This window comes from Pyrgilauda ruficollis, unplaced genomic scaffold (assembly GCF_017590135.1).
Source record: "Pyrgilauda ruficollis isolate IOZ18807 unplaced genomic scaffold, ASM1759013v1 scaffold56, whole genome shotgun sequence".
NCBI lineage: Eukaryota > Metazoa > Chordata > Aves > Passeriformes > Passeridae > Pyrgilauda > Pyrgilauda ruficollis.
The window spans coordinates 438478-461012 of NW_024527266.1; the positions used below are offsets into that span (position 1 = coordinate 438478).

A 22535-nucleotide genomic window follows, 5' to 3' on the forward strand; every position below is an offset into this window, starting at 1 on the left:
TCTTTTTACATTCATGACACATTCATAAACACAGCTGCATTGGGTGCACTTGATGAAAAGGAAAAGCAGCATACTGCATCCTGTCCCTTCATGCAGACCCATTCCCCTGCCTTCTCAGTAAGCCTAAGCATGGCCTCTGGGCTGCACATTGGAGGAGGAAGATCTTTTTTTTTTTGGTGCATCCTGAAGTTCATTCTGGGAGACAAGATTTCATTCACTCTCTGGCACAAGTTTTGTGGTTCCAAACAGCCAAGAAGACATAATGTGGCTTCCCCACATACTGCTGTGTACAACAGGGGGACCCACCACAATATTCCCAGAGTTCATTCTCTTCTTCATGATGATAAGTGAACGTTTTTGCAGTCTACCGATTTTCAAATAGCAAATTATCCTGGCTGAAGACGGATTTCTCTTGGCGTTTGTAAGGGATGTGAAAGCACATAATTCCCCTGTTTGAAGTCACAACCTTCATTTCAAAACCTCAGAGGAAAACTGCACTGAGTCAGGATGGCAAAGGCTTCTGTTGTGGTTAGCTCAATTATCTCGCCATGAAGAGAGAATCCCTGGTGTATTATGGCAGAAGTCTAGGGTAACCCTGCTCTAAGTACACTCTTTAGTACAAGAATCTACAGTGATTTCATGTATAGATCAATAGGCAATAAAGGCAAAGACCACCATAACTGGTACCAAGTAAAACGCTACTGAAGACAAGGAAGAAAGTTTTTAGCTTGGGTCACATATTGCTTCAAAGCTTGAGTTTCATTGTTGTTGGTCATTGGAAGTTCTCATCTTCAATGAAAACTTTTGGAAAGCCAACAAGTCTGAAGACTCGGTTCTTCTTCAAAGGAATATAAGGCTTTTTACATTCAGTATGTAAGCTCTGTTGAACTTTCCTACTGAAAAAATTTTCTCTGGGGTGAAGATAGAAATTTAGATGGTGTTGTAGAGACCTGTTGTCAGTGTTGCCAGGACAGCTTATTCTGGCAGCTGGATTAGCAGAACAGTGTTGAAATGTCAATGTTCCAGGGTGGTGCTGCAGTTTAACACCCCGTTTCAGCAGCTGTGATGGCACAGGTAGATCCAGCCTGTGTGGTGATGGGAAGTACAGGCTAGATAACATCTTTGATGTCTTCCTCTTGTCTGCCTACTGGCCTGTCTCCCCAGGACATGCAGGGATGTGCTAAATCACTAATTACAGTATGTTGGTCAAAAAGTCTTCTTTTTCTCCTCTCTAGTTAGGAGTGGCCAGCGTGTGGCTCTGAGCTGCCTGAGCCTTGTGAGCAGTTCAAATACGTTTGCCAAGGCTGGCCTGCCTTCCTGGCTGTGGTCTGAAGGGAGACAGCCAAACTCCTCATGGAGACATTGCTGCAATTGCCTTGGGCTTATGTAACAGTTCCTTATGCAACTGATTAAGCCCGGGCCCATCCACAGTGGGTAACGTAATGAGACCCCTTGGGAATCTCTGCTATCTCCCCTCCTAGGAACACCTACTCCAGCTGTTGTCTCCATAAGCCTCCTAAATATGAGGAAGGGGTTTTGCAGCCATAGAAAGCTTTGGCATGCAGCTTGCAAGGTTTGTAAGCATCAGAAGAGATAGTCCTGCTTTGGTGACAGCTTTCCAGTTAAAGAAATACCACAGTGTCAAACAACCCAAGGTACGGAAATTTTAAATGTGACACTTTTTTGCAGAAAAGGTATAAAGATGTGAAATGTAGAAGGTCTGAAGATATATGGCTGGCTAAGAGTAACAGGGATCCTCACCATCTCTGTGATGCACATGGATAACGGGGACAAAACAGGGAGAACCATTCCTCAGACACAGCACACAGATGATCTGCTCCTGCAGGACAGGCAATATGATAAATACATGCTAAGCAAGCCCTCAGAAGCACTATTTACTTCCTGTTGCTGGGCAGTCTGTGGCTATAGATGGCAAAAGCTGTTCTGTTTTCCGTCCTTCCTTAGTGGAAACCATTTGTCAGACTTTGATTTCTAGTTTCAAAGTGTCACTGTGAACATCTGGGGACTAGAAGGATTCTCCTCCTGTTTGCCTCCTTCCATAAGTTCTCCAATTAGCTGCTGGTTCTGGGGCCAGACCACACTGTTTTTCTGAAGAAATTGTCAGGATGACTTGTGAACACTTAAAGGGAAGGCGCCTTCCCAGAAATAAAGATTCTTTTGCTCCTCTCCCTCAAAACTCACTTGAGTGAGGAAGAGTTAGGACATTTTATTTTCTGATTTTTAGTAAATAGCAAGTTTTTGAGTAAAAGTGGGAGAAAAAAAGATAAATTAATTCAATATATTTTTCTCCTCCCAGATACACCTAGCACTTTGATAAATTAATTCAGTATTTAAAATCAGTGACTGTTTTGCAAGACTTGCCCTGAAACTTTGATTTACAGCAGACCATGGTTGTCTGATATTTCACCTGCAGTATGATACCTTGTTGTTGGATAGCTGCTAATTGATATGATTTTGGCTTTTCTAAACACAGAATTGTGACACCACCAGCCCTTATTTTAAAATTAAGTATGTGGCAGATGATTCTTCGATTTCTTTTTTTTTTTTAATTCTAGTACCCTTTCAATGGCCCAACATCAAGAATGGAGCCCTGTTTGATGAGCAGTACTCCCAGGCTGCATCCCACACCAGTGACTCCGCGCTGGCCAGAGGTCCCAGCTGCCAACTCCTGCTACACAAGCTCCTCCATGCACTCCACGAGATATGGCAATTCCAGTGACATGTACACACCCCTGACAACACGCAGGAATTCTGAGTATGAGCACATGCAACACTTTCCCGGCTTTGCCTACATCAATGGGGAAGCCACTACAGGCTGGGCTAAATGAAGATGACTGCTATCAGCTGAGCCCACACACTTAAAAGAGTTACAAAAGCTTTGTGCCATGTAGGACTTTTTGTGGATGTTCTTCAAGGGAGGTGAAAATGGAAAAGATCCCAGGCAGATAAATGTAGTTCCTAATGTGGGCAGATTACAGACCAGTATGACCGAATGTTCCTGTAGCCGAAAAATACTTTTGTGCTGTTCTAGACCACTTTTCGGGCTGATCAGTGCCTTTTTTAATTCTGGGACAACCCTGTGTGCTCTCAGTTTGAGTGAGCCAGTTTTACCCCCTCTCTTATTGACAAATGTTAATGAGTCTTACAAAAAAAGTACTGAAACAGGACCTATTTATAATGTGAATTAAAGACAGGAAATTTGCCCTCAGCAAAGCTCTGTCATATGTTCTTCTTTTAAGCTCTTAATGCATTCCTTAAAAACCATTCTGCCAAGTCATCACTTACTCATATCAATTCCTCTGTCTGGTTCCTTAAAAGGACACGTGTTGCTGTAGGTTTCAGTTTACACCTAACTTTGTATATTGATGCACCTTTCTGTTGATCCAGTAAGTTTGATCTTGACAAAAGAGAAGAAAAGACATGTAGCATTGAATTATACACTGCCTTAAGTTGACTGTTGTTCTTATTATATATGTATTTGTGTTGAGTTTGCACAATCTGGAAAAATCTAACTTCTCTGGTCGGTAATGACAAGGTAAAAAGGGACTTGGGGACTGGGAAGATTTTGGATTCAGAGCCACATATGTTAAATATAATGATATGAAGCAATTATATAAAGAAAATGACAATGCAAACATGATTATTTGCTTAATTATCTAATGACAGGTATGAAACTGTTCTCTCAATTCCTTCACGTGGTGACAATTCTCTATACGTCTACAAAAGCAAAATTCAAAGCTGTGCCTTTGAAATTATTCTGTACTGTGTATGTGTGGAAAAATGTATTGTATTTTGGGGAGAATTTTTCTTAGACATTTTCCTTCAGATTTGTAGCTATTTGTGAGGTTTTTTTAGTTTTTATTAACATAGCTTTTTCTTCTGTATTATAAAACGCACCAAGCAATTATGGTGGACCTATTACCCTATGGGTAAGAAATAAATAAATGGAAATATGACAACAGGCATTTTAGTAGTTGTTTTGTAAATAAAATCTTTGATAGCACCCAGTGTGACAATAACCATGTTTATGTCTAAAATGCACATAAGTGTTATTTGTACAGTTGTGCAAGATATATGAAGGATTTTCACACCCAAATAAAGTTCTTGAAAGTAAATAGATGCCAGTGAAATTTACTTAAATAAAAAATTTCTACAAGCTGAAGACCTTCGAAAAAGGTTGGACGTCATCATGCTTTTATCCAGGGAAGGACTGGAGAACAGGTACAATTTGTGGCAAATGGGTGATGCACCTCCTCCCCTTGCCTGATGGATTGGTGATCTTGACGTGCCAAGGTCCCTCCAAGGACCAGATGCCTTGGTGAGATGTCTGTGGGTAGAACTGACCAGTAACTCAAGGCTGGATCTTTGGAAGGACCAGGATGGTGGTGAGCCCAAGCACCACCCAAGGGAAGCCAGAGGCACTTCTGCTCTTTTTTATAATAAATTTTTAAACCAAAAGAAGACTAATCCCCATTGACTGAAAAAGAGGAGACAATGAGATTATTTTAGCATACAAATATTCCATATCCTTCAACACCTTTAGGGACAACACTGTTACCCTAATTTCAAGAGCTCAGGCATACTGTTCAGGAAGGAGGAGGGATATTGGACACAGTGTGAGACCCAGAAATAATAAAACATTTCTGAGTGGTGAACTGCAACATCCTGCGTGTCTTGGGAGAAGAAATTCTGACCAACAGCAGTATCACAAAGCTGCTTGTAAAAAAGAGCCAAGAAGATCATCAGTCAAACAGGGCTTGGAAAGTCTTTTGCAAAAAAGCCTCCACAGTCTTTCTTTTTTTTCTCTTTTTTAAAAAATTAATTTAGAAACTTGCGTTGATGCCTCAGGAGTGCGCACTTCCAACTACCATTGAACTGCTTCCTGATGAGGGCTTTGAAATTCAAAGCAGACATTCATGGGGGGCAGTGTATAGAATGGTGGAACAGAGGCCACCTCCCGCATGAGAAGAGCTGCGAAGCAAAGCAGGACTCATCCTGGGCCACTGCAGCTCAGAGCCCGCCACGGCAGCTTTCAGTGACCGGCTGTGCACCCGGATGCGAGTGCAGCAGCTCGGGAGAGCACCATAAGGTAGAGTGTCTGGTGAGGGGCAAGAATGTCTCAAATCATCCCAAACTGCCAAACCTCCTGAGTCAGAGTCTGCAGGCTGGTATTTAATTCTCTCCCTTGACCATGGAAACTAAAAGTTCAGTTTTCTTGCCTAGCCATGCATTTATGTGCATATGAAGTAAATATGTGACTATGCAAATATTGCTGATGAAACTTTTATACCACATTCTGAAATATTCAGTCTCAATTGCAGTTTCCCTTCTGTCATTTTTTTCCTATTTTCTTCTTTCTTTCCTATCTTTCCTCTCTTTTTTCTATTTTTTTCTCTTTTCCTTTTCATGTTCTCTTTTTTTTTTTTTAATTTCTTGCTTACATTCTCTTTTTTCCTAACAACAAATACACATTTTTATAAAGATGTGATCTTTTTCACAGGCTAAGACATATAATAAATGACAGATATATAATATATACAGTAGAATAGAAACTAGTATTATATATTACAGCATAACTGACATAACACATTTAATATTTTTAAATAGATCTACACACACACAAATATATATATGTATGTACGCCTATAAAAATCCACTACAATTCTTCAAGATTTTTCATTACCAGGTAGAAAAAAGACTCAGCGGGGGAAGAGCAGTGAGAACTCCATTCAGTAGAATGAATCCTGTTTTTGTCAGGCTACCTCTTGCTGCTAAGGTCACTACCCTTTGACAAAAATGGCCTCTGACCTCCCCAGCCCCACAATTCTGTTGTGACTGACCCTGAAACCCATGAAATTCAGGGGCAGACATTGCTTTGGAAAGTTTAGATAAAGCTGACTAACATGGGAAGGGCTCGTGGTATGCACCCATCTGAAAAGGTCTGGCAGTTCTTTGGTAGAGGATGCAATTTATTCTGTCCTTCTCTTTCATTGAAATCCTAATCCTTCATATGCTACATAAAGTGGAAACTAAAACATGCTGATGATGAATAACAATGTGCCTTTAAAGGGCAGTAACAGTTTCCTAATCTTTATTTTTCAGGTATTGTTAAAAAAAAAAAAAAAAAATTGGCCGTGTGCAAGTAAAATGAGTGTTTTGCTGTGCTGTGAAATAAATCTAAGCAGGCTTATACTTTTTTATAGAGTTGTAAATCTAACAAGCAAAAGACTCTGTTCATTGGGTTTCTCTCCAAAGCTCCATTAGTTTACAGATGGATCCGACTCAGAATAAACGGCTGCACACTGGATGGCTGGATTTTGTTACTCCTTGTAGTCCAGTGACTGTGCTGTTCTGGATTTATATCTCAGTTCTTGTGGCAAGAAACCCCTGAGGAGGAAATTCAGGTTCTGGTTTGGGTCCGCATCTTGCACACTGCAGACAGGCACGGTGACATCGGAGCAGCTCTGGGCCCTGTCCGTCTGCAGGTGCAAGCTCCTGGCGTGTTCCGCTGTGGGACCGGCCATTTGTGCGATGAAAGGTTTCTCTTTCTCACGGATTCCTGAATTGGAGGAATAAAGATTTCAAGGAGAGACCGGCCACAGCTCCGCGTGAACATGTATACGGGGTGGGTTTTGTTAACTTCAATATAACATCTTCTGCTATCTGGACAATGAATTTCAATTACAGGGGACCCTGAGTATGGAAATATTGTGGATGTGCTTGGAGTGGTTTAAACACGCAGTCTTGCAAAACCTTTATAGAGACACGGTTCACCTTTGCCTGGCTCTGCCGATGCACCTTCCCCTCCTGCCACCTCCTGAACAAAACGCAGAGTTTTCGTGTACCACCATTGCTGTGGAGGGTTAGACTTGAGACTGGTTTTGCTGCCAGGCGCTGTGGCGAAGCCCCGCTTCAGGGAACAGTCACAGACTTCGCCCGCGATGGGAGCCCAAAAGCTTAAGCCTAAAAGCTTAAAAAAAGCAGCCAGCCGTGGTTGTGGCAGCCCTTCGCCTTGGGTCTGACACGGTGTGCAGAGGGCAGGTCACAGAGAGCACACAATCGGCCAGGCCTAAGGAGGCAGGGAAGGGCCGGGCACTGCCCTGCGCCGCCGACCGTCCCGACAGCGCGCTACCGCCGCTCCTGCCAGCGAGAGCTCTCGGCGCTGTGGGCACGGACTGCAGCACCCATCGTGCCCCGCGGCCACAAAGCACGGCACGCCCCGCCGGCCGCCGCTCCGTTGGCATGCTGGGAGATGGAGTCCTCTCTCCGCGATAGCAGGCCGGCAGGATGGCAGCCAATAGGAGGGCTCGGGAGTGCGCGCCGCCGGCCCCTCCAGCCAATGGCACGCGGACGCTGCCTGCCGGTCCTGGCGGCTTCCGCGGGGAGCGTCGGGCGCGTCAGGGGGCGCGGCCGCTGCCGGCGGCGCCGGGCGGGACGGGACGGTCCGGTCGGGTATGGAGCGGGGCGCCGGGCCGGGCCCGGAGCTGGGCGCGGTGCTGGAGGCTGTGGAGGGGCGCGGCGGCGGCGCCGGCGACGAGGCGGTGGAGCGCGTCCTGGCATGGTACAACGAGGAGGTAACGGGTCCCATCCCCCTCCCCTCTGCGCCGCTCCCCCGGCGGTGTCGCCGCCCCGCCCCGCCTGCCGTCGGCGGCGCCGCCAGCGTCGTCCTGGTCCTCCCCGGACTAGGCTCTGCAGCGGGTCCCCAGCGCTCCCCGCTCTGCCGCCATGCCCCCTGCCCCCAGAGCCCCTGCCCGGCGCAGCCTCCCGCCCGCAGGCCGCGCAGGGCGCCGCGGCAGCGGCTGCAGGAGAGCCGGGGCAGCGGCTGCAGGAGAGCCGGGGCAGCGGCTGCAGGAGAGCCGGGGCAGCGGCTGCAGGAGGGCACAAGGGAGCACAAAGCCCATTGCCAGGCTCGGGCCCCGGCGCGTTCGGTCCTGCGTTCTGCGCGCCTCGGTGGTAGTGTGGGTTATCGGTGATGGGCTGTTCGAGGAGCTGTTCGATAGCGTTCATTTGAGTCATAAGTCTTTTAATTACTCTACCGCTAGGCAGGGGCCGGACAGAAGAACACTGAAGTCTCTCGGTACCTGCCCACCTGCCTGAGGTGCTGCCCTTTGTGGGCAGCCCTTTGTCACCGGGAATGGAGAGGGCTTTCCATCGCCTGGACAGCGACCGTGTCAGTGTGCAGGGCAGGAGGTGTGTGTGAAATGGGCTGATAGACCCCGCTTCATTTTTCCGTGTTTCTGGCCAAGCAAAGCGAAAGGGGAAAACAGCTTAGAGCAGGTCGAGCTTTTAATGCTGGCAGGTATGAACAAGTAGTAAGGGTCTACTGCTTTTGCAGTCTGATGTGGGTATGTTAGTCAAGAAGCGGTTTCCTGCTGATGTAGGGAGGTGAAAATCAGAGTGAAAATACATGTTGGGTGAATCTTTTATTTCCCCCTCCCCCTTTCTGATTTTGACACTTAGATTGTAGTAGAGCAGCACAGCCCATTCTGAAAGATTACATCTCAGCCCATCAGGTGTCTGCCGTTTGTATAGGTGCTTGTGTGACTGGTAAACAAGTCTCTAAAAGCTGGTACTGACTCAGAGTTTGGCTTTGGCTGTAATTTAAATGCAGTCATGTTGAACTAGTTATTGACTGAAATTTAGTAATCTGTTACAGGAACAAACATTCAAATCTTTAGTTAAAGTTTTGTTAAATCGCTTTGTGATTAGGGGAGAAGCCAAATGAACGTGGATGTGGTGTAGGTATTCAGCCTCTAAGGGGTGTCTTGAAATTTGCTATTTTAAGTGCAATATGTTTTACACCTAACAATGGCAATCACTGATTTCTTCACTCAAACTTGGGCCTGTAGAAGAACCTTGAGTAACAGTCTTGACATAGGCTGCCTTTGTGCAGGTGAAATTCAAAGGCAGAGACTGATGCAGCTGCAGGGCACTCTGTCTGAAGGACTGGTAGATCAGGAGTTCATGGACACATCTGTTTTAACTTGCTGACCTCTAAGGTACAGAGGAAGGATTCTGATTGAGGGACCTTTTGTCTCTGGCCTTACTCTTCAAAATGACCCTGTGTTAAATGTGTTCTGTCAAAAAGCATGCACAAGCATAATTTCTTAATTTTGCTATACTGGATTTTATGCCTTCTCAGCAGCTTTCCCAGATGAATTATTTAGGCTTGAGTTGAATCCTCAAGGACAGAGTGAGAGCTCGTGCATCTTGTGTTCTGACATTTCAAGTATTTGCATGAGGTCTTGGAGTTAAGTGTGTAGCTAAATACTTCTTTTGGAGTGGGTGAGAAACTTTAATGCTGTCTCAGTATGACGTTGCTCTTACTGCATTTCTTGTTCAAACTTTTTAATCCTATTTCCTCCATCTCTTTTTTTGTACACTTTGTTACTGACACTTTGTCTATGGGCCAGCAAAAACTGGACAGAGTACTCCAGGTTCCAGAGCTTTAGGTTTCCGTAGTTTTTTTTCCAAATAATGAATTAAATATGCTTTAGTTGAAAAGAAAGGATGGATCAAGTGTAGTTCCAAGGTGAAGGTGTCTATAAAATAACCATAATGAGAGAAATTAATAGGTCTGTAGGTGCTTCTCTGTGCTGTCCTGTTTGCAGTGATTATTCCAAATATCTGTTCCTCTACTGCTTAGGCTTGTTCTCACTACACTGCTTTTGTAAGCTTGCAAAAATGTTCATGTGCAAACATAAAGGTTGCTTTCTCTTGGTTAATTGCTCATCATTCGATGCTCACCTGTTTTTGATTGACATGTTGCTGAACTCCTGTGGTCCAGTTGGGAGCCCTGAAAGAGAGATGAAGGGAATGATTCTTCTAACATCCTCAAGGCTCTAATTGATGTTGGTAACCTTTGGTGGCTGGGTAGATGTCCAAGGCCTTTCTGTGTAGTTGTAAGCTTGGGTCATGGAAGGTAAGAAGACCCATGAATGTGCTATGGAAAGTCACTTTTGTTTTCCAGTCACTTGGATGATGTAGCAAGCTGCATGTTAGAAGTAAAAATTGAGATTTTTATTTTTTTTGAAGCTGTTCATCATGCTTGATCATTTAGATTGGAAGTTTTAAAATGTTAAGAGAACTGTCTGGTATTAGTGTTGTTTTCTTTGTCTGCTATCAGTGAAATATTACTCATCATTCTTCAGGGTGCTAACATGGAACTAGGCCTGCCTGATATTTGAAGTGTTTAATAAAAAATAAAGACTTGTAGTTAGACCATGTCTATCTTTTGTTTAACTGTAGCAGAGAAACAAATACCTTGGTAAGGTGTTTTGGAAGCTGCCAGAACACAGAAACTCATAGTTTTTGCAGCAAGGCTTATTTGATTTGTACTATTTGTTTTCTGGGCAAGATGATGCCATGGTGCTTCTGGTTTGGAACAGTCAGAGCAGTCAAAAGCTTTTAAGCAAGATCTGCTTGGGGAAGAATCTGGGTAATGAGGTATGTGTAAAACACAAGGCAATCTCTCATTTTTCACCCTGTCAAATGCCATGTGTGAGGTGGTTGACTCACATCCCACAGAAAAAAAGCTTGTTCTGCACCAGTAGTAATTGTGAAACTCTTCTTTGGAGTCACTTACTGAAGCTCTTGCTGTTGGGGAGGATGGGAAGAGGAGGGCATGGTTGTAGCCTCATTATGTGAGGCTGGGTTTAACTCCAGACTCCTGGAGTTTTGAATAGTTTTGCAGGTATTACATCCTCAGCAGCTGCTTGCTGTGCATGTAACAAACACAAACTCTTGTCTTTGCTTACAGAATCGGGCCACTTTCAGGTTTGACCCTGCAGATGAAGACAAAAGAAAGGTGAGTAAAATAGGCTGTTGAGCTGCATACCTCAATGTAGAAGTTAAAAGAGTAAAGGCAGTCTCTCAACTTAGCTGTCATTGAAATGGTGCAAGCAGTGGGTATGAAGTTATATTTTAATTGTTGCTTCTTCAGTCCAAGAGACATGACAACTACACATTCCCTTTTTTCTCTGAAAGAGAAATTCCTCTAGCAAAGCCCCCAGTGTTAAATGAAAGTAGTTACAGAAAAGCCTATAAATGATTTTGCTGGGCACGGATTTGAGATGAGGTGTAAGTGTAAAGATAGTCTTTACACTTATTTGAGGAGGAATAAGTGTAAAGATACTCTTCTGTATCTACTGAGGTAAAATTTTGCCATAGATTTTTCAGTTTTCTCTCTTCTCAGCAGGTAACAATATGACAGATGTATTTCCTGTCTATGTGAGATGCTTGAAGAACACTAGGGATTAAGATGAAGGGATAAGTACAGAAGAAAGCTATTAAGCTGTAAGGAAGACAGGGTTGCAAAGGCCTATTATTCCAAAGGTGGCTGTAATTGGTGAGATGTGGTACGTGCATGTCAGGTGTCAAAGCTGGGAAACGTGAATTGAGTTGTCCAGGTGTGGTAGGGCTTAGCACAGCCCTTGGGATCCATTCACAGCTTCGCATTTAAAGCTTGGACATGGAATTTTGTACATTTTCCTGTTGTTATTTTTAGGGTGTAATATGTAATAACAAGCCCCTTCCTTTCTGTTGTGTAATTAGCTTTGGGGCTGATTTGCATATTTATTCAGAAAACATTCATTAGTGAATGAGGATGTGTCTTTCTGCTATGTCTGGAGCAAACTCATAGCTTGAAATCAGAATCGCAGGGTTCCTACAAGGATAGCTTGTCTGAAATTGGGCACACATTGTTTCATTCCATGATCTTATGCTAAATCTAATTATTTTAAGGTGTTATTTTTTTTTTCTGATAGAAATGGATGGGATGATAAGCCTGTCAGTCTTTTGCATTTGCAAACCCATCAGTTGTTTGTACTGTAATCTTCAGTTGCAATTCCTTGTTACACAGAGGACTCAAAGACCTCTTAGCTTTGCTTTATCTATGGCTTTACTGTAAGCTGACACTCAGTGATGTGGTGATGGACTGTGTGTGTCTCTTCTGATCTGTAGAAGAACTCAGCTGGTATCTGGACTTGGTGCTTACCTCTGTTCCCTCACCATCCCTCTCATCACTTTTTACACTGTGCTTGAGCCAATGTCTAGTCTGAAAAATTGATTGCCAGCTGCAGAACACAGGAAAGGGTAAGAAAGCAGAGGCCAAATTGGCAAAAGCTAAATAAAGATAATGATCTTGGAGAGGTGAATATAAGTTACACAGTATGAGCATTTTTTTTTAAGCAACCCATACACACCAGTGACATGCTGAAAATACAAAAGATAGAAAGGCCAAAACTATGGCTTGACTGGTTAATTGGACTGAGTAAATTGCTCTGCAGTGATATATGACTATCAAAACATGATGGTTTTAGGCTGTAACTGAAGTAGATCAGCAGTGAGTTTGTGATACTGAATTCCAGGAGGAAAGTAGGTTGTGTCCTCTGGAAGACAGGAAGAGAGGTAATGCTATCAAGTTTGTCTATCTGAACATGGCCACAGGACTGTAATGCATCACAGGGTGATAAAAACACAAGATTATAATGTGAGCTGTCCTTGTATTTGTCCTGGTTGTTTGTTTAATGATGTATGTGTCTGCCTTGGCCTATCTGTGGTGAATGTTCTGGTTATAAATCAGATGGTAATCTATGTTGTACTGTAAGATCCACTCAGATACCTGGCGCATCAAGTCAGTGCCAGTCCTTCTTAACTTGTTATATACTAATAAAAAATACAAATTATGGAAGCCTGTTTTCAGTTTCTGTGTTTAAATAGTATAGGAATTGCCAACCAGAAGTAAATGTGTTCTGGAATAGCAGCTGAAATAACGTCAGTGGTGTTGTTTCTGAGGAGCTTAACGAGCTCTTAGAAGTCTAAAATATTTGTCTCAAGCAGTCAAGAAGTTTTTGGCGGTGTTTTGCTGGAAAAAGTTGAGTCTTCAGAACTGCGACACTTCACAGCACCGTGGCGTGGTTGAGACAAACAGTTGGTTCTTTAGGTCTGTTCTGGAATCCACTCCAGAAAAGTGATATGTATTAACTTGACCAGGCAGTCACCTTGGAGAGAGTTGTCAGGCGTAGTTTCTCCCTCTCTCTGGCACAGCAGGTGCTTCAGCTCAAGCTCATGTGCTAATACAAAAAGGAAAGGGTTTTTTGGACCACTTGATCCTTATTTAATAGCTTTGCTCTCCATTATTTATACTTTGTTGGGGCCAAATACTGTTTCTGAAGTAGCAACACATTTGTGCTGTTTACAGACTTCAGATGGTAAGAAAATTACAGTGCTGTTTGTGCCCTGGAAGTGTCTCTCAGCACTGATGCCTGGCTGGTCATAGCATTCCACAGCTGGAAGTTGCCACGGCACCATTTGCTGTGATATAGCAGATAGTAAATCTGTCCAAGATGGCAAATAGGGCTTTTTAATTTGGATGAGGGCACTGAGTTTGCAAGAGGAAGGGGAAAAAAAGGAAGCAGTAGCCAAATGTAAGAATATGACTTACAAGCCATATTCTTACCTGACATGACTATTTCCTCTTCAGCTCCATACCTTTCTGTCTGTTTCACCTCTTGTAGTACTTGCAGCATCTGCTGTATTAAGTCCAGCTTACTGTGGTGGGTCTTTTAATAGAAATCTTCAGAATTTGAGACCAGTGTTCTTGATTTATTGTCTAGGTTCAATTTGAACATGATGGATCTAAAATTCAGTGGGAAGAAAATCACCCAAAACAGTCTTTTCCCCTTGCATTGCTGAGTGTTTTCAAGGTGTTGAAATAGCTGGTGGTAAATCATATCAAATGTATTGTGGGGCTTTCTCTACCAGTTAAATTCATGATGTGGGGAGATTCTCTAAGTCTGTGGACAGTATGATATTTTAACTCTGGAAGGAGTGAAGTACATTGATGGAGCAAGATGCTGTCACACTAAATCTTAGAAGAACCTCATTCTTAAGTTAGTGCTGTTGATGCTGTGATGCTTCAGGGATCTGAAGGTTCCTTCAGCCGCCAAGGCACAGTTTTTCTCCTCCCAGTAAATATGGGGTAAGCTTTTCAAGTCTATTAATGAGTGTCCTGTAACAATATTAAGCTCAGGTTCTCCTGTGGGCACATTGTGTGGTATCTTAGTCATTGTTGCTACTGTTCTGACTTTACCAAAACCCCTAAAGGGAATACCAGTCTGTAAGAAGAAAAAAGTACCTGCGTTAATACTGAGCATTTGTTCTAATTCCCTCTGGTCCTGCTAGTTCCCATCCAGCAGTTTTCAGCTTTTACTGAAACCTCTTAAGGCTCATAAAATGCATCTCTCGTTTTAACATCCTTCTTTCACCATGGGATTAGAGAGGGTAAAAGGGTTCTCCCTCTCCCTGTCCAGTGAGGTGAGCAGGGGCTGCTGTGAGTGCAGGTACACAGGATTTAACCTTTCTGTGACTCTGAAGCAAGTGTTTAATCCACCTGTTCTGACAACAGGGATTGCTCAGTGTGCTCCTCATCTCACCTGCAGAACTGTCGTGCTCTCACGTGTTCAAACCTTCAGCTTGGAGCTGTGCCATGTCAGAGCTGGCAGGCTCCTGCCAAACAGCCAACCTCCCGCTGCCAGTGCGGGCTCAGCAATGAAGTGCTCAAAAGAAAGCAGGCTGAATCCTCAAGGAATGCAAATATACACCTTCCCACCCACATCTGTCCACAAAGACTAGGCAAAAATTTGGCACGGTCTTCTCAGGGGAGGTTATCTAATTCTCCTGTTATTCAGCACAGTTGATGATACGTGTTGTATAAATGTTGTCTTGACTTCCAGAGAAATGAAAGTTGTAACTAACATTTCAGATATTCTTGGGCTTACTTTCTCACTGCCATGGATGCTGAGCTCTGAAACCTAACAGACATTTAAACACAGAAACTGAAGAGTTGTGCTCCCCTTTCCATCCCCTCCCCTCAGCCCAGCCTAATCAGCCTGTAAACAAAGATAGTGGAAGGTGATGGAAGTATTTGGCCCAAAGTCACACAGCAGGTCTGTGGCTGAGCAAGGGAGAAAACACAGGTCTCTTATTTCTCAGGAGAGGTCTTTTTCTACTGGGGTGTGTTGCTTCTTAGCATCAAGGCTTTACGCTGTCAAGATCAAGGACCAAAATAGGTTAATGGTTTATTTGTCAAAACAAGATGACAAATGGGTTTTTCTGGCCTTCCTGTTTTAACATAAGATTTAATACTGCAGTCTAGACAAAAGGAATAGTGTGCATTGTTCTGTGTTAATCTTACTATTAGCACAAAAGCTGAGAAATCTTGAATTTTGGAGAAATGAATGGATTTTACAATAAAAAGTTAAAACTAGAAACTGCCTTGAGTCTGTGAAAAAGTATATGAAAAACATTGCTTGCTGTAGCACAGTTGATGAAAATCAAAATGTTATCTGGATGTTGAAAGGATAGAACACCAAACAAAGAAATGTTAAAATCTTGCAGTGACCTAAAGGGTAGCAAACAAAGGCCCTGAAACTGGAACAATCATCATATGTGTTGTGAAAGGGGGAGGTACCTTCCTGTCTGAATTTTCACTTGCTTTCATTTCCAACCACATAAATTAAATCTGTGCCCCTTAGTTTATGCCATACTAATGGCCTACAGGGTGGTAGAAAGAGCATCCCCTAAAGAAAATGAAAAGCATAATAATGTTGTTGTAGTCACATCTCTTCCTGTTTCTCTTCTCTCTGTGCATCATTTCCCTTGTATCATCAAGGCCAAAACAGAAAATGTGCTGTATGGCATTTGGTTTTAATTGTCTCCAAGGCAATTTCCTAATAGGGTGAATCTTTCCATGGATAGCACTGCAATTATAATCAGATACTCTAGCTTTTCCTGAGCTGCTGATGGCTCTTGGGATCAGCCAGCAGTGGTTCACTGTCACAGATACCCTAACTGATTGCTGCTCCCTCTAAAATCACTCTTGATGGCTCACTAGGTCTTAACTCCAGAGAACTTTGTCAGCAGTTAAGTTGTAATCAGGTTGCTAAATATCTAAAAAAAAAAAGTTCTATTTAATATCTACCTTTAGTACAACTATTTAGCGTTAAGACTCTTCTGGTGCTGCATTTCACTATGATTTGAAGCCTAGAGATGATTTTATATTTTTAATTAAATTTTTATATTTTAATTAATATTTATTTTTTAATTAAATGTATTTTAATTAAATGTATTTCTTAATTAATATAAATTAATATTTATATTTTTTAATTAAATGTCATTTGCTGTATGGAGGGCAGGCTAGACTTCCACCTCTCATAGCAAGTCAGCAGGAGGTTGTTGCCCTTTGGCATCTCTCCTGCTGTGCTTTTGACATTTTCTAGTGACACTTTCATAACAGCAGGTGAATAGAACTTATGAGAACTTATGGGGGAAAAAAATTAAGTCAGAATTTGAGCAGCTTGGTTTCTTTGTAATCAAATAAGTGTTCAGAATCTGGATAAATTGTTACAGACCACCTTGTAGCAGCTGTTACCAACAAGGAAGACAGCAACTGCTAGATCTAGTTGAAAAGTGCTTAAACACTGAATAAACTAGTATTTTTCTATAGTTCTGTGAACTGTCTGTTCAGTTGTGTGTTATTCCTCAAAACCAAACAGACTCCACACTTCAGCTTGCAAAGCAGAGTTAATTGTATGGAAAACTCTCAGCAATAGAAAGTGAACTCTTGTAAGAAGTTGAGCTGTGACTAGGTAATTTGACTGTAGATCCAGACTGGTCATTTTTTGTTTTGGCCATTTTTAAAAACACTTCCAAGTTGCCACCTTCAGAAACATTTAGTGCAGGTCTAGCATACCACACTTACATCAGGGAGTTGTGCAGTTCTGTGTGAGCAGCATTAGGTTAATGGTGAAGAACTCTGTACTTAAGTGTCTTTTTCCAGCCACAGTAAGTACCTAGATGCCTGTACAGGTGGTCACATGTGGGTTTTTTAATGCTGTAGTGTCTAGTATTCTGATAAAATATTTCTCATGTTGCATTTGTGGTAAGAGGTGGGGCTCATTCCTTGTTTTCAAACTCTTACTGGATTAGTCTAGTCAGGGCTGTGGAAATGCAGTCAAGATCTTGGTTGTCTGGGTGATGCTTTTGGGTGGGCTTAACCCCAGGACAAGCATCCTAAAAATCATATTGCAAGTTCCTACTGTTTGACTTTGTTTACACATTTTCTTTTAATGTTGTTGAAGTTAAAAGAAAACCAGTTTAAGTTGTGGGTTGTTTGCTCTGGAGTGTCTGTTCTAGATGTGCTTTAGATTTAATGTTCTTGCTTTTGTTCATTTTTTAATTTTGACTTTAATTGTAAGTCATCACAGTAACAATATTGGCTTACATGTCCCAAGCGGAACCTTTCTTTTGAAATTTGAGTCAGGGTCATGGGCTTCTGTGCTCCTCACCTTTTCATTGTGGTGGTGATAGTGAAAGTGGAATTCCAGAGACCATTCACCAAGAACCGTTTTATACTTTACTAGTATCCCTATGCTTTTTGTAATTATTTTCGTGACACAGACTGCCTGAGATCACAATATGAATTTTGGGTCCTAAGTAGACTTCTGCACTAGGGCTTTTCCACTCAGTGGCTGCTCTGGCTTCTTCAGTAATTTATTCATGTTGGTAGTCAAGACACCAAGCTGGGGAGGAAAGGAGCATGGAGAAACTGTGTCCTAGGAAGTACAGTGCAGTTTCTATTGTGTTGGAAATTTCTTTGTGACTATACTTCTGATGCTAGTACCCATGAATAGTAATGTTGTCTTGTGCATAAGGCATAAAAACTCAATGGAGTCCTCTCACATCAAGCAATCTCTTCTGGCCTCTCTTTTCTCCCCTTTGGTTGATTGTCCATTTCTGTCTTAAAAGGTAATAAAAGGTAATATATATAAAAGGTAAATAAAAGGTAATGCTTCTGCAATTCAGATGTTACAATTCTGACCTGCAGATTATTGGAGTGTTGTATTTTCCCATGCTGCATTTATGTGATTATTTACCCTTGCAGTCCTGTTGATATAAGGAATATGTGAACTATTTTGACATCAAGAACAATCTGTGTTGATAAAGCAGCAGCTTTGCTGGTTTGGTAAAACTGCTACAGACTGCCTTCAAGGAAAAATGCGTTATGTTTCTGTGTCAGAGGTGTTATTTCTGAGAGTCGTACTTAAAATGGGAGAAGTATGTTGGTTAGGTTGAAGAGGCCACATAAATTACAGGTGTTACCAAACGTGGAGTACTAATCCTTGTATGTTAGGTAGAAGTTATTTTGGTTTCTTTTTCTCACAGCTTCCTGACTGAAACAACCTTAACTTAAAATTCTGTAGGTGCTGTAGGTGTGGCTGTTGTACTTGGACATAATTTTGCTTTCACTTCTCTCTAGCTTTTTTATTCTTCTGGAGTTTTTAGTCCTGATACTGTAACTGGCAGTGGTGGGTAACAGCTGCTATTTTGGCTTAATGCTTCTGCAAATGTTGATGTATTTGGATTGTGTCCATGAGGAAAGCTGCTTTTGGTTCTCTCTGGAGACCTTTGGTAACAGTGCATATTTTGAAGCGCTAATATGCAATACCTAGTTTCTCAAGTCAGATAAATCCTCAAATGTTATATGGAAGCTTAGCAAAGTAGTTTCTTATTGCCACCAATATTTTGACACTAAAACTGTTCCCTTTTTCTTTGTACTTTGCCTAGAAACTGTGTGAGGGAATTCTAAACATCCTTGAAAACGACACAAAAACTTCATGTCAAGTTGCCTGCCTGGAGGCCCTCCGGATTCTCTCCAGGGACAAGAAGGTTTTAGTGCCTGTAACCACGAAGAGAAACATGCAGATCCTTATGAAGCTAGCAAAGCTGGACACTGTGGAAGATCCACTGGAGAGAGTATCTGAATTTCCTGTGATAGTAGAAGCCTTAAAATGCCTCTGTAACATAATTTTTAATAGTTCAGTTGCACAGAAGCTCAGTTTGGAACTGAATCTTGCAGCAATGCTCTGCAATCTTCTGCAGAAATGTAAGGACCGGCAGCTTGTTGATGACATTAAATGCTTTGATTTGCGTCTCCTCTTCCTCTTGTCGCTTCTGCACACAGATATTAGAGCACAGTTGCGCCAGGAGCTACAAGGGGTGCAGGTTTTGACTCAGGCTTTGGAGAGTTCCCTGAGTGTAAGATGGACAGAAGAATATAAGGCAGCAGAAGATCGTGACAGGCCTCCTCTATCTTTGCAAGAGACAGATTGTGCCATTGAGGCACTAAAGGCTCTGTTTAATGTAACACTTGACAGTTGGAATGTCCACAGCAAGGTAAGACTGAGCTGAAGTGCTTTTTTCAATTGATTTTCTTTAGCCTGCAAGAACCAGTGGATAGATTCACAGGAGGCAGTTGCTGTTCCTGTTACTACTTGGGCAGAAAATCTTATCCATACATTTTCTGTGTATTGGGAGAGCTGCATGGCTTGCCTAATGCAAGTTTAAACTGTATGCTTTTTAATACAAAAATGCAGAAAACACTATTTCATAAAAGTCTTGGATTTCAAAAAGAAAATAAATGTTGTTCACTAATAATTAGCTGGCTAGGAAAAACTTCTTTATCTAAGTGTACCAGATGGTTGCATCTCTGGAGGTTGTGGACTATGGCAGTAGGGCAATGGGTAGAGCTGAGAGAACTCCCTAGTTTTTCTGTTGCATGATAAGTACATCAACTCTCATTTTTAACAAATAACTTTGATGAAAGAGTGCTACTGTTAATATCTTCGTCCCATCCTCCCAACACCAGCTTTGGACTTCAATATTATTTTTTAGATGAGATCAAGTACAAGAACAAAATACACTTTCATTGTTATGTCTTATGAATAAGGTTTTTCTTGGTTTGTTTTCATTATTATGTCAGATTTTTTTTTTTTTCTTAGCTAAATATGCTTCCTATGTGTGTCATCCTTAAATTTATAAACAGAAATTACAAGGGTAACTTTTCTGAATAATCTGAGTCTCTGCTAAAGCAGGAGAATTATATAGGGAACCTTTCTTTATAGTCCACATCATAGTCTCTAGAACAGTGTTATTTACTTTCCACTGGACATGGTAAATATGCATCATATAAAGCTGATCAAAATTCTACAGTAGTTAAAACTTGCAAATAGTCGTTCTTTTTAGTGCATTGGACTAAACAGCAAATCAGATATTAATTATAGCTTTAAGGAATGTAAAACTTGAGCAAAGTTGGAATTTTATTCTTTTCTTTAATGTCTCAAGGATATGCTGAATAAGAAGTCCTGAAATTTAAGATTAAGTGTTGGAGGGGCTAGAGAAGCTAATATTTGGGTTTCAAGGAAATAAAGAAAGTGAAGTTTCTTCTGTTTGTATTTCTGACTTAGACCCTTATTAAAAGTATCTTTAACTTTGTCAAAGTTCTTTGTATAGACAAGTGATTGTTCTGGATGTAAAAAAGCATGTAACAGTTATATGGAAAGTTGGAAAAAGAAACTGTATTACATGTTCACCTCTTGAGAGATAAGCTCTTGATATCTGGAAGTTGGTTTACTTTTACAAAATCCTGAATCTGGAGAGTTGTAAATCCCAGCTCACTGTCTTTTCCTTCTTAATATCCTGAGCATGCATGTGGCTTTTTCTTTTTTTTTTTTTTTTTTTTTTAATGAGAGTTTAAGAAACCCCAGGGAAGGAGAAGCTTATTTGCATTTTGAGATGAAGCTTAGATAATAACTCTTTACTGGAAATTCCTAAAAGCAGAGAACTTCTAAATTAAAGAACTTTTTAGTGGATGTTAGGTGTTAGCCAGATATGTTAGGTGACATTCTGCTTAGTGAATATTCCAGTGGCAATTTTAATGGTCTGGGAGAAGAGAGAAAGCAATGTTAATCAAGTGGGCTGAAGACACAGAATTTGAAGAAATTCCAAACAGCAGAACACATGGAAAATAAAAGGGGAGCAGAGAGGTTGGGTGGAAAGCTAAACAAGATCTATCCTAATGTGGAGAGAACCATTGGAAACACCAGTATTTTATGACTGGAGTTGGTTTCAAAGTAGCAAAGCCAGACAAGAGCTGCAGATGGTACGCTTGGCAGATTTTGATGTCGATGCTACAAAAGATGCATTGGGTGCTTTGTGCCAGGTCAAACACTCCAGAACATATGCCAAGAAGAGCTGTTGAAAAAGGGTGAGGACAACGATACAGAGTTAAATGGTTGCAGTTACTGGTGTACTATTGTGTGGCTGCTGTCTGGTGGGAGATTGGAAGTGGGGGGATTACTTGGAGAGAGGAAAAGTTAGGGCAAACAAGGTTGCTGAGAAGTTATTAATGGAATGGAGGAAAGGTATCAAGGGAATTAGAAAAAAGAGACAGACTGGGTGAAGGGAATGAAACTTGGCAGCAAAGGGCATAAATGAGGAGAAGACAAATTCAATGAAGAACATGCATAATCTAAATGGATGAAGAGGTGGCCTGGTGTAAATACAGGAAGTAAGAGGGTGGTGTGTTAGGAATAGTGGTATGGAATTGAGCAAACATTTGTAACTGGGTTTTCTACTAATGAAGGCTGATTTAACTGAAAAACCTCCCCAGTGAGTTTTACAAGGCCTAGTTCAAAGTCAGCTTATGAGGGTTATGCATCATTAAGCATTCAGTGAAACTAAGGTACAGTCCTTTTATTGATAGGGATGGATGCTATGATCTAATAGGTATTTTCCATCTTTAACTTTTATTATTCTAGTGACCTGAAAGCCTTACTTACAATCTTCAAAATGAAAAAATATCTTCATAATTTATATTTATATAGAATGAATCTCATCAATTTCGTTACATGGCTGCCATCCTTCGACATTGCTTATTAACCACGGGCCCTACTGAAGAAAAAACTGAAGAGTTGCACAGGTTGGTAGAATTGCAGAACCAATCTATGTTAAAAGGTTTTTGTTTGGCTGGTTTTTCTATATAGAAATTACTTTGCCTAAAATCTAAAGTAAAAATCTGAGAAACAATGAAAACTTTATTTATTTTGGGTTAATATTGTTAATCTTTTTTTGATGAAAGCTGTTTTCCTCAAACTTTAAGCATATCCAGTTTCCCAGAGAGAAGGTGGCTGGTAAGATTGTTATTTTCTAACTGATAATGAAGCTCAACTTTTTTAAATTTTGGTTTTATGTTTATGTGTGTGTATCTGAGGATGAAAATACATATAGAAGTTGTAAATGTAGTTCAAATTGAAGTGGAATGCAACTTCTGCTGTTTTGCACAGTAAAACTAATAGAAACACTACATTTTGAGATTTCTATATGTAAATTTTGTAGTTCTGAGGAATTGGGGTGGAAGTAACAAGTTGATATTTTATCCTAATAGTTCTAGTCTGCTTTATTGGAAGTACCAATAATTTTCCTTGGTAATAAATTTTTTTTTTCAAAGATGAGTGAATCACACAGTTTTAAGTGTGTGGTTTGTTTTGGTGTTTTTTGTTTTTTTTTTTTTTTTTTTTTTTGTTTTTTTTTTTTTTTTTTGTTTGGTTTGGTGTTTTTTTGTTTTTTTGTTTTTTTTTTTTTCTCAGTCCTGCACCCAACTGTTATATATTGGC

At 41.3% G+C, this 22535-nt stretch overlaps 2 protein-coding genes across 5 annotated transcripts in view; both read left to right on the forward strand.

Annotated features, from left to right (window-relative positions):
• RFX4 (regulatory factor X4) overlaps positions 1–3986 on the forward strand; it is an 87206-nt gene extending 83220 nt beyond the window's left edge. Inside the window, exon 18 of the mRNA XM_041481578.1 lies at positions 2577–3986. Within this exon, the coding sequence (XP_041337512.1) occupies positions 2577–2849 (273 nt within the window). The 3' untranslated portion in view covers positions 2850–3986. The remainder of the gene's footprint in view (positions 1–2576) is intronic.
• Positions 3987–7450: 3464 nt separating this feature from the next.
• The window catches only part of RIC8B (RIC8 guanine nucleotide exchange factor B), a 32663-nt gene continuing 17578 nt past the window's right edge, over positions 7451–22535 (forward strand). The window contains exons 1-4 of one of the 4 annotated variants that reach the window (XM_041481662.1): positions 7451–7595; positions 10781–10828; positions 18649–19257; positions 21747–21841. In XM_041481662.1, coding sequence (XP_041337596.1) covers positions 7476–7595; positions 10781–10828; positions 18649–19257; positions 21747–21841 — 872 coding nt within the window. In that variant the 5' untranslated portion in view covers positions 7451–7475. Of the gene's footprint in view, positions 7596–8132; positions 8212–10378; positions 10468–10780; positions 10829–18648; positions 19258–21746; positions 21842–22535 lie in introns of those variants that run through there. The other 3 variants (XM_041481663.1, XM_041481664.1, XM_041481661.1) reach the window with 3 other exon arrangements.